This window comes from Gobio gobio (genome assembly GCF_949357685.1).
Source record: "Gobio gobio genome assembly, chromosome: 6".
Lineage (NCBI taxonomy): Eukaryota > Metazoa > Chordata > Actinopteri > Cypriniformes > Gobionidae > Gobio > Gobio gobio.
In genome coordinates this window covers 62,371,252-62,383,751 of record NC_137102.1, presented here as the reverse complement: position 1 = coordinate 62,383,751, position 12,500 = coordinate 62,371,252, and the positions used below count along the sequence as shown (strand labels likewise).

At 47.0% G+C, this 12,500-nt stretch overlaps 1 protein-coding gene across 1 annotated transcript in view; it reads left to right on the top strand.

The window, feature by feature from the left end:
- LOC307128130 (transcriptional repressor p66-alpha-like) overlaps positions 1 to 12,500 on the top strand; it is a 42,571-nt gene that overhangs the window by 23,864 nt on the left and 6,207 nt on the right. The window contains 6 exon segments of the mRNA XM_079819740.1: positions 11,086 to 11,199; positions 11,904 to 12,014; positions 12,016 to 12,048; positions 12,123 to 12,223; positions 12,225 to 12,267; positions 12,269 to 12,344. Coding sequence (XP_079675866.1) covers positions 11,086 to 11,199; positions 11,904 to 12,014; positions 12,016 to 12,048; positions 12,123 to 12,223; positions 12,225 to 12,267; positions 12,269 to 12,344 — 478 coding nt within the window.

The following is a 12,500-nucleotide window of genomic DNA, read 5'->3' as shown; positions in this document are numbered from 1 at the left end:
GCTGAACACAGACAGCTGAACACAGACAGCTGAACACAGACAGATGAACACAGACAGATGAACACAGACAGCTGAACACAGACAGCTGAACACAGACAGCTGAACACAGACAGCTGAACACAGACAGCTGAACACAGACAGCTGAACACAGACAGATGAACACAGACAGATGAACACAGACAGATGAACACAGACAGCTGAACACAGACAGCTGAACACAGACAGCTGAACACAGACAGCTGAACACAGACAGATGAACACAGACAGATGAACACAGACAGATGAACACAGACAGATGAACACAGACAGCTGAACACAGACAGCTGAACACAGACAGCTGAACACAGACAGCTGAACACAGACAGATGAACACAGACAGATGAACACAGACAGCTGAACACAGACAGCTGAACACAGACAGATGAACACAGACAGCTGAACACAGACAGATGAACACAGACAGCTGAACACAGACAGCTGAACACAGACAGCTGAACACAGACAGATGAACACAGACAGATGAACACAGACAGATGAACACAGACAGCTGAACACAGACAGCTGAACACAGACAGATGAACACAGACAGATGAACACAGACAGATGAACACAGACAGATGAACACAGACAGATGAACACAGACAGCTGAACACAGACAGATGAACACAGACAGATGAACACAGACAGATGAACACAGACAGATGAACACAGACAGCTGAACAGACAGATGAACACAGACAGCTGAACACAGACAGATGAACACAGACAGATGAACACAGACAGACAGCTGAACACAGACAGACAGCTGAACACAGACAGACAGCTGAACACAGACAGCTGAACACAGACAGATGAACACAGACAGCTGAACAGACAGATGAACACAGACAGCTGAACACAGACAGATGAACAGACAGATGAACACAGACAGCTGAACACAGACAGATGAACACAGATAGCTGAACACAGACAGATGAACACAGACAGACAGCTGAACACAGACAGATGAACACAGACAGATGAACACAGACAGATGAACACAGACAGACAGCTGAACACAGACAGCTGAACACAGACAGATGAACACAGACAGATGAACACAGACAGATGAACACAGACAGACAGCTGAACACAGACAGATGAACACAGACAGATGAACACAGACAGCTGAACACAGACAGCTGAACACAGACAGACAGTTGAACACAGACAGATGAACACAGACAGCTGAACACAGACAGACAGTTGAACACAGACAGATGAACACAGACAGCTGAACACAGACAGATGAACACAGACAGATGAACACAGACAGACAGTTGAACACAGACAGCTGAACACAGACAGATGAACACTGACAGCTGAACACAGACAGCTGAACACAGACAGATGAACACAGACAGCTGAACACAGACAGACAGTTGAACGCAGACAGATGAACACAGACAGACAGCTGAACACAGACAGACAGTTGAACGCAGACAGATGAACACAGACAGACAGCTGAACACAGACAGCTGAACACAGACAGATGAACACAGACAGCTGAACACAGACAGCTGAACACAGACAGATGAACACAGACAGCTGAACACAGACAGCTGAACACAGACAGATGAACACAGACAGTTGAACACAGACAGATGAACACAGACAGCTGAACACAGACAGCTGAACACAGACAGATGAACACAGACAGATGAACACAGACAGCTGAACACAGACAGCTGAACACAGACAGACAGTTGAACGCAGACAGATGAACACAGACAGCTGAACACAGACAGCTGAACACAGACAGACAGCTGAACACAGACAGCTGAACACAGACAGCTGAACACAGACAGATGAACACAGACAGATAAACACAGACAGATGAACACAGACAGCTGAACACAGACAGCTGAACACAGACAGACAGCTGAACACAGACAGCTGAACACAGACAGCTGAACACAGACAGCTGAACACAGACAGACAGTTGAACGCAGACAGCTGAACACAGACAGACAGCTGAACACAGACAGACAGCTGAACACAGACAGCTGAACACAGACAGATGAACACAGGCAGCTGAACACAGACAGACAGTTGAACGCAGACAGATGAACACAGACAGCTGAACACAGACAGACAGCTGAACACAGACAGACAGCTGAACACAGACAGCTGAACACAGACAGCTGAACACAGACAGCTGAACACAGACAGCTGAACACAGACAGCTGAACACAGACAGCTGAACACAGACAGCTGAACACAGACAGCTGAACACAGACAGCTGAACACAGACAGCTGAACACAGACAGACAGCTGAACACAGACAGCTGAACACAGACAGACAGCTGAACACAGACAGATGAACACAGACAGCTGAACACAGACAGATGAACACAGACAGCTGAACACAGACAGCTGAACACAGACAGACAGTTGAACGCAGACAGATGAACACAGACAGCTGAACACAGACAGACAGCTGAACACAGACAGCTGAACACAGACAGCTGAACACAGACAGCTGAACACAGACAGACAGCTGAACACAGACAGCTGAACACAGACAGACAGCTGAACACAGACAGCTGAACACAGACAGCTGAACACAGACAGCTGAACACAGACAGACAGCTGAACACAGACAGACAGCTGAACACAGACAGACAGTTGAACACAGACAGATGAACACAGACAGATGAACACAGACAGCTGAACACAGACAGATGAACACAGACAGATGAACACAGACAGACAGCTGAACACAGACAGACAGTTGAACACAGACAGATGAACACAGACAGCTGAACACAGACAGATGAACACAGACAGACAGCTGAACACAGACAGCTGAACACAGACAGACAGCTGAACACAGACAGACAGCTGAACACAGACAGACAGATGAACACAGACAGACAGCTGAACACAGACAGATGAACACAGACAGACAGCTGAACACAGACAGATGAACACAGACAGACAGCTGAACACAGACAGCTGAACACAGACAGACAGCTGAACACAGACAGCTGAACACAGACAGTTGAACACAGACAGCTGAACACAGACAGTTGAACACAGACAGCTGAACACAGACAGTTGAACACAGACAGCTGAACACAGACAGCTGAACACAGACAGTTGAACACAGACAGCTGAACACAGACAGTTGAACACAGACAGATGAACACAGACAGATGAACACAGACAGCTGAACACAGACAGATGAACACAGACAGCTGAACACAGACAGATGAACACAGACAGACAGCTGAACACAGACAGACAGCTGAACACAGACAGACAGTTGAACACGACAGATGAACACAGACAGCTGAACACAGACAGCTGAACACAGACAGATGAACACAGACAGCTGAACACAGACAGATGAACACAGACAGATGAACACAGACAGCTGAACACAGACAGCTGAACACAGACAGCTGAACACAGACAGCTGAACACAGACAGATGAACACAGACAGCTGAACACAGACAGATGAACACAGACAGATGAACACAGACAGCTGAACACAGACAGCTGAACACAGACAGCTGAACACAGACAGATGAACACAGACAGCTGAACACAGACAGATGAACACAGACAGACAGCTGAACACAGACAGACAGCTGAACACAGACAGACAGTTGAACACAGACAGATGAACACAGACAGCTGAACACAGACAGCTGAACACAGACAGATGAACACAGACAGCTGAACACAGACAGCTGAACACAGACAGCTGAACACAGACAGATGAACACAGACAGCTGAACACAGACAGACAGCTGAACACAGACAGACAGCTGAACACAGACAGACAGTTGAACACAGACAGATGAACACAGACAGCTGAACACAGACAGCTGAACACAGACAGATGAACACAGACAGATGAACACAGACAGACAGCTGAACACAGACAGACAGTTGAACACAGACAGATGAACACAGACAGCTGAACACAGACAGATGAACACAGACAGACAGCTGAACACAGACAGCTGAACACAGACAGACAGCTGAACACAGACAGATGAACACAGACAGACAGATGAACACAGACAGACAGCTGAACACAGACAGATGAACACAGACAGACAGCTGAACACAGACAGATGAACACAGACAGACAGCTGAACACAGACAGCTGAACACAGACAGACAGCTGAACACAGACAGCTGAACACAGACAGCTGAACACAGACAGTTGAACACAGACAGCTGAACACAGACAGCTGAACACAGACAGCTGAACACAGACAGCTGAACACAGACAGATGAACACAGACAGATGAACACAGACAGCTGAACAGACAGATGAACACAGACAGCTGAACACAGACAGCTGAACACAGACAGATGAACACAGACAGCTGAACAGACAGATGAACACAGACAGCTGAACACAGACAGATGAACAGACAGATGAACACAGACAGCTGAACACAGACAGATGAACACAGATAGCTGAACACAGACAGATGAACACAGACAGATGAACACAGACAGACAGCTGAACACAGACAGACAGCTGAACACAGACAGATGAACACAGACAGATGAACACAGACAGACAGCTGAACACAGACAGCTGAACACAGACAGATGAACACAGACAGATGAACACAGACAGATGAACACAGACAGACAGCTGAACACAGACAGATGAACACAGACAGATGAACACAGACAGCTGAACACAGACAGCTGAACACAGACAGACAGTTGAACACAGACAGATGAACACAGACAGCTGAACACAGACAGACAGTTGAACACAGACAGATGAACACAGACAGCTGAACACAGACAGATGAACACAGACAGATGAACACAGACAGACAGTTGAACACAGACAGCTGAACACAGACAGATGAACACTGACAGCTGAACACAGACAGCTGAACACAGACAGATGAACACAGACAGCTGAACACAGACAGACAGTTGAACGCAGACAGATGAACACAGACAGACAGCTGAACACAGACAGCTGAACACAGACAGATGAACACAGACAGCTGAACACAGACAGCTGAACACAGACAGATGAACACAGACAGCTGAACACAGACAGCTGAACACAGACAGATGAACACAGACAGCTGAACACAGACAGCTGAACACAGACAGATGAACACAGACAGTTGAACACAGACAGATGAACACAGACAGCTGAACACAGACAGCTGAACACAGACAGATGAACACAGACAGTTGAACACAGACAGATGAACACAGACAGCTGAACACAGACAGCTGAACACAGACAGACAGTTGAACGCAGACAGATGAACACAGACAGCTGAACACAGACAGCTGAACACAGACAGACAGCTGAACACAGACAGCTGAACACAGACAGCTGAACACAGACAGATGAACACAGACAGATAAACACAGACAGATGAACACAGACAGCTGAACACAGACAGCTGAACACAGACAGACAGCTGAACACAGACAGCTGAACACAGACAGCTGAACACAGACAGCTGAACACAGACAGCTGAACACAGACAGACAGTTGAACGCAGACAGCTGAACACAGACAGACAGCTGAACACAGACAGCTGAACACAGACAGACAGCTGAACACAGACAGCTGAACACAGACAGATGAACACAGGCAGCTGAACACAGACAGACAGTTGAACGCAGACAGATGAACACAGACAGACAGCTGAACACAGACAGACAGCTGAACACAGACAGCTGAACACAGACAGCTGAACACAGACAGCTGAACACAGACAGACAGCTGAACACAGACAGCTGAACACAGACAGCTGAACACAGACAGCTGAACACAGACAGCTGAACACAGACAGCTGAACACAGACAGCTGAACACAGACAGACAGCTGAACACAGACAGCTGAACACAGACAGATGAACACAGACAGCTGAACACAGACAGATGAACACAGACAGCTGAACACAGACAGCTGAACACAGACAGACAGTTGAACGCAGACAGATGAACACAGACAGCTGAACACAGACAGACAGCTGAACACAGACAGCTGAACACAGACAGCTGAACACAGACAGACAGCTGAACACAGACAGCTGAACACAGACAGACAGCTGAACACAGACAGACAGCTGAACACAGACAGACAGCTGAACACAGACAGCTGAACACAGACAGCTGAACACAGACAGCTGAACACAGACAGCTGAACACAGACAGACAGCTGAACACAGACAGACAGCTGAACACAGACAGACAGTTGAACACAGACAGATGAACACAGACAGATGAACACAGACAGCTGAACACAGACAGATGAACACAGACAGATGAACACAGACAGACAGCTGAACACAGACAGACAGTTGAACACAGACAGATGAACACAGACAGCTGAACACAGACAGATGAACACAGACAGACAGCTGAACACAGACAGCTGAACACAGACAGACAGCTGAACACAGACAGACAGCTGAACACAGACAGACAGATGAACACAGACAGACAGCTGAACACAGACAGATGAACACAGACAGACAGCTGAACACAGACAGATGAACACAGACAGACAGCTGAACACAGACAGCTGAACACAGACAGACAGCTGAACACAGACAGCTGAACACAGACAGTTGAACACAGACAGCTGAACACAGACAGTTGAACACAGACAGCTGAACACAGACAGTTGAACACAGACAGCTGAACACAGACAGCTGAACACAGACAGTTGAACACAGACAGCTGAACACAGACAGTTGAACACAGACAGATGAACACAGACAGATGAACACAGACAGCTGAACACAGACAGATGAACACAGACAGCTGAACACAGACAGATGAACACAGACAGACAGCTGAACACAGACAGACAGTTGAACACGACAGATGAACACAGACAGCTGAACACAGACAGCTGAACACAGACAGATGAACACAGACAGCTGAACACAGACAGATGAACACAGACAGATGAACACAGACAGCTGAACACAGACAGCTGAACACAGACAGCTGAACACAGACAGATGAACACAGACAGATGAACACAGACAGCTGAACACAGACAGATGAACACAGACAGCTGAACACAGACAGCTGAACACAGACAGCTGAACACAGACAGATGAACACAGACAGCTGAACACAGACAGATGAACACAGACAGACAGCTGAACACAGACAGACAGCTGAACACAGACAGACAGTTGAACACAGACAGATGAACACAGACAGCTGAACACAGACAGCTGAACACAGACAGATGAACACAGACAGCTGAACACAGACAGCTGAACACAGACAGCTGAACACAGACAGATTAACACAGACAGCTGAACACAGACAGACAGCTGAACACAGACAGACAGCTGAACACAGACAGACAGTTGAACACAGACAGATGAACACAGACAGCTGAACACAGACAGCTGAACACAGACAGATGAACACAGACAGATGAACACAGACAGACAGCTGAACACAGACAGACAGTTGAACACAGACAGATGAACACAGACAGCTGAACACAGACAGATGAACACAGACAGACAGCTGAACACAGACAGCTGAACACAGACAGACAGCTGAACACAGACAGATGAACACAGACAGACAGATGAACACAGACAGACAGCTGAACACAGACAGATGAACACAGACAGACAGCTGAACACAGACAGATGAACACAGACAGACAGCTGAACACAAACAGCTGAACACAGACAGACAGCTGAACACAGACAGCTGAACACAGACAGTTGAACACAGACAGCTGAACACAGACAGCTGAACACAGACAGCTGAACACAGACAGCTGAACACAGACAGACAGCTGAACACAGACAGCTGAACACAGACAGCTGAACACAGACAGACAGCTGAACACAGACAGACAGCTGAACACAGACAGCTGAACACAGACAGCTGAACACAGACAGACAGCTGAACACAGACAGACAGCTGAACACAGACAGCTGAACACAGACAGACAGCTGAACACAGACAGCTGAACACAGACAGCTGAACACAGACAGCTGAACACAGACAGTTGAACACAGACAGCTGAACACAGACAGCTGAACACAGACAGTTGAACACAGACAGCTGAACACAGACAGATGAACACAGACAGATGAACACAGACAGCTGAACACAGACAGCTGAACACAGACAGCTGAACACAGACAGCTGAACACAGACAGCTGAACACAGACAGACAGCTGAACACAGACAGACAGCTGAACACAGACAGCTGAACACAGACAGACAGCTGAACACAGACAGACAGCTGAACACAGACAGCTGAACACAGACAGTTGAACACAGACAGCTGAACACAGACAGATGAACACAGACAGATGAACACAGACAGCTGAACACAGACAGCTGAACACAGACAGCTGAACGCAGACAGATGAACACAGACAGATGAACACAGACAGCTGAACACAGACAGCTGAACACAGACAGACAGCTGAACACAGACAGCTGAACACAGACAGCTGAACACAGACAGCTGAACACAGACAGCTGAACGCAGACAGATGAACACAGACAGCTGAACGCAGACAGATGAACACAGACAGATGAACACAGACAGCTGAACACAGACAGCTGAACACAGACAGACAGCTGAACACAGACAGCTGAACACAGACAGCTGAACACAGACAGTTGAACACAGACAGCTGAACACAGACAGTTGAACACAGACAGCTGAACACAGACAGTTGAACACAGACAGCTGAACACAGACAGCTGGTGGTAGATTGATATCCATATTATTATTTCCTATAATGGGGACCAGCAACTGTTGGTTTCCAACATTCTTCAAAATATATTTTATGTCCAACAGAAGAAAGAACTTTATTCAGGTGTAAAACAACTTGAGCGCCAGTAATTGATGACAGAATTTTAATTTTTGAGTGAACTCTCTGTAATTTTACATTTATTCACACACTTTCATGCTGTACTGCTCTGAGCTGCCACTGTAAATCTTTATATATATTTATTTTATATTATACTATACACTAGGAATGTGTACAAGTAAAGTTTTAAGTAAGGTTTTTCCAAGTCTTTTAAGTAAAATAAAAAAAGAGTATTGCAATAAAAAAAAAATTTATAATTAAAATAATAATAACTTTCTGTTCCTGTCGCCTAAGAATAAAATAGCTAAAAACTGATATGACAAGACATCAGAACCCAACCCAAACCGAGGTGTGTATTGACCCGTGGACTAACTGTAGATTTGCTTCCCTACTGTACAACCAGACGTGATTATTATTGCTTTATTCATGTTGAAATAAACCTTGTGTTGTAAGAACTTCTATTTTGATGCGTTTTCCGAAACTTTTCTAATTTTACATAGGTTTAAAAATATCGAAATTAATATCGATATCGCAATATCACATTTTTGTGAATATCGTGCACCCCTAACACACTCACACACACATATGCACACACTCTCTCACACTTCTCTATAAAATGCCCTGTAGGGCTGTCAAAATTGCTCAAAAATGACGTTCGAATATTCCCTCTAAAAAAAGCACGAATATTCGAACTATTCGAACATCTGGTTGCACATTTTATCAATGACGCGCATTACGTCAATAACAGGACAAATGAATACAAAGACACATAACTACTTATATAGGTAGTCTATTTAAGTTTAAACATATTTGACAACGTATTACCTACACAAAAACAAGTAAATCAACTAATGGCTAAGACCGCAGACCTCACTCTCTCTCGCCCTCACCCTCTCTCACTCTCTCTCTCTCTCTCTCTCTCTCTCTCTCTCACTCTCTCTCGCCCTCACCCTCTCTCACTCTCTCTCTCTCTCTCTCTCTCTCTCTCTCTCACTCTCTCTCGCCCTCACGCTCTCTCTCTCTCTCTCTCTCTCTCTCACTCTCTCTCTCTCACCCTCTCTCTCTCTCTCTCTCACTCTCTCTCGCCCTCACGCTCTCTGCGCATAACGGTTTAAATGAACACACACACATTTTGAGGCTGATCAAGAGTTTTGTGCAAGCAATTTAAGGTCGCGACTCTTGTCCCAAATATAGCAGTCTTCATTCAGTGATTGAAACAAATATTAATATAAGTTTTACAGCATATTATTGAACGCTCCGAGCGAGCTGTGCTGTGGTGAACATGGAACTTTTCCTCGACATGAAACGGTAAATAATCAAACCAGTGGAAGCAGTGCATTTATCCTTCATTCATGCAATATCTCTTCAGTCAGTACCTCGGCTCCACTGCTTGACAGAACTCCAGCCTCATCCACGACACTGATCGCTCTCATGTCCTTACAAATCAACTAAATTAATTTCTCCGTTATGGCCTCTTGTCGTGTTGCAGACAGAGAACTTGTGGCGGGCGATGCAAAGTAAGGCTGGTCCAGTTTGCACATACAAATGAGTTGCTTATATTTACAAAACGAGCCTACAAAAGCATAAAAAAGCCCGTTTAATAAAGAAAAGTTCACGAAACTAAGTGAAAACTCACTAAAGTGTTTAGTGAAATTAGGAAACATTTAGATATCATATATTGAGTTGTATAAGTTAACGTTACATTTCTACATACATTTTGTTCTCATGTCACAAGTAATATCAAGGTTTATTTTGATCTGTTTTACATGATTCTTTTGTAGTGTGGTTTTCGGTGAAGTGTACTAAAATAAATATCGTCACCTGTGTACATTAGCCCACTTCTTCTCCACGCTTTTCCTGATAGTTTATAGAACAATTACTCCGAGTCGCCATCTGTCGTTTCAATGAAAAGCACAACGGCGAGCGCGTCGAATATAAACACCTCGTCCGTTTGTGGAGGAGCGCGCGCAGTCAGCGGAGGCTCGCGCTCTGGAGACGGGCCACAGTACACAAGGCTTCACTCGCAAAGCAGACAGCCACGCCTCTACTACCGCGGGCGTTTTTCCCCCCACATTTTTTTATTTATTCGAATATTAATTTTCACCTTCGAAATTCGTTTTTTAAAAACTATTCGAATATATATTCGAATTTAGAATATTCGTTGACAGCCCTAATGCCCTGTGAGTGTGTGACGAGGATCTGCTGAATGTGTGTGTGCAGGTGGCGTCCGCTCGGGCCCCTGGGACGGTGGTTCCTCCTCCACTGGTGCGGGGGGGTCAGGTGACCAAACCCGGCCCTCAGAACCTCATGCCTCCGCTGGTCAGAGGAGCTCAGGTGGGTCCAGCCCTGTTCCGCGTGTGTGTGTTTGTGTGTGTGTGTCCTGTTCCTTGTGTGTGTTTGTGTGTGTGTCCTGTTCCGTGTGTGTGAGTGTGTGTGTGTGTGTGAGTGAGTGTGTGTGTCCTGTCCTGTGTGGAGCTCGGAGTGACTCTCTCTCTCTCTCTCTCTCTCTCTCTCTCTCTCTCCCTCTCTCTCCATCTCCCTCTCTCTCTCTCTCTCTCTCTCCCTCTCTCTCTCCCTCTCTCTCTCTCTCTCTCTCTCTCTCTCTCTCTCTCTCTCTCTCTCTCTCTCTCCCTCTCTCTCTCTCTCTCCATCTCCCTCTCTCTCTCTCTCTCTCTCTCTCTCTCTCTCTCTCTCTCTCTCTCTCTCTCTCCCTCCCTCTCTCTCCATCTCCCTCTCTCTCTCTCTCTCTCTCTCTCTCTCTCCCTCTCTCTCTCCCTCTCTCTCTCTCTCTCTCTCTCTCTCTCTCTCTCTCTCTCTCTCTCTCCCTCTCTCTCTCTCTCTCCATCTCCCTCTCTCTCTCTCACTCTCTCTCTCTCTCTCTCTCTCTCTCTCTCCCTCTCTCTCCATCTCCCTCTCTCTCTCTCTCTCTCTCTCTCTCTCTCCCTCTCTCTCTCCCTCTCTCTCTCTCTCTCTCTCTCTCTCTCTCTCTCTCTCTCTCTCTCTCTCTCTCTCTCTCTCTCTCTCTCTCTCTCTCTCAGATCTCTGGCTCCGCCTCCGGCCCTCCTCCGCTCCTGCTGGCCCCCAGAGGCTCTCTGACCAGTGTCCAGGGACAGAAGCTCCTGCAGCCCGGCCTCATCCGCATGGCCTCCCATCCCCAGCGCCAGCCTGCTGGTCCTCAATCAGGTGCTCCGCCCGCTCACAGCTCTGATGGAGCAGGAGGTCCAGTGATGGCTGACCTCTGACCTCTGTTCCCACAGGCCGCAGGAGCGAACCTGAAGTCCAGCGAGTCTCTGGCCAGTCGGCAGGCGGCGGCGAAGCTGGCTCTGCGTAAGCAGCTGGAGAAGGCCCTGCTGGACATCCCCGCCCGCCCCGCCCGCGCCCCAGATCAGCTTCATGCCCTCGGTCCGCAAACAACCAGTTCCTGTGCCTGCTGGGGCTGGAGGAGGCGGTGCAGCAGCTGCTGGAGGCCCTGGGCCGAGGTATGACATCATCACCATCATCATCATCCTCAGATCACCTCAGTGCTATTTCTAATTAATTATTAGGGGCCAAGCACCGAATTGAAATTGTTGGCGTTCCTATTATTATTATTATTATTATTCGGTTTCTTCTTCCGCTCTTGAGTCTATGGCAGC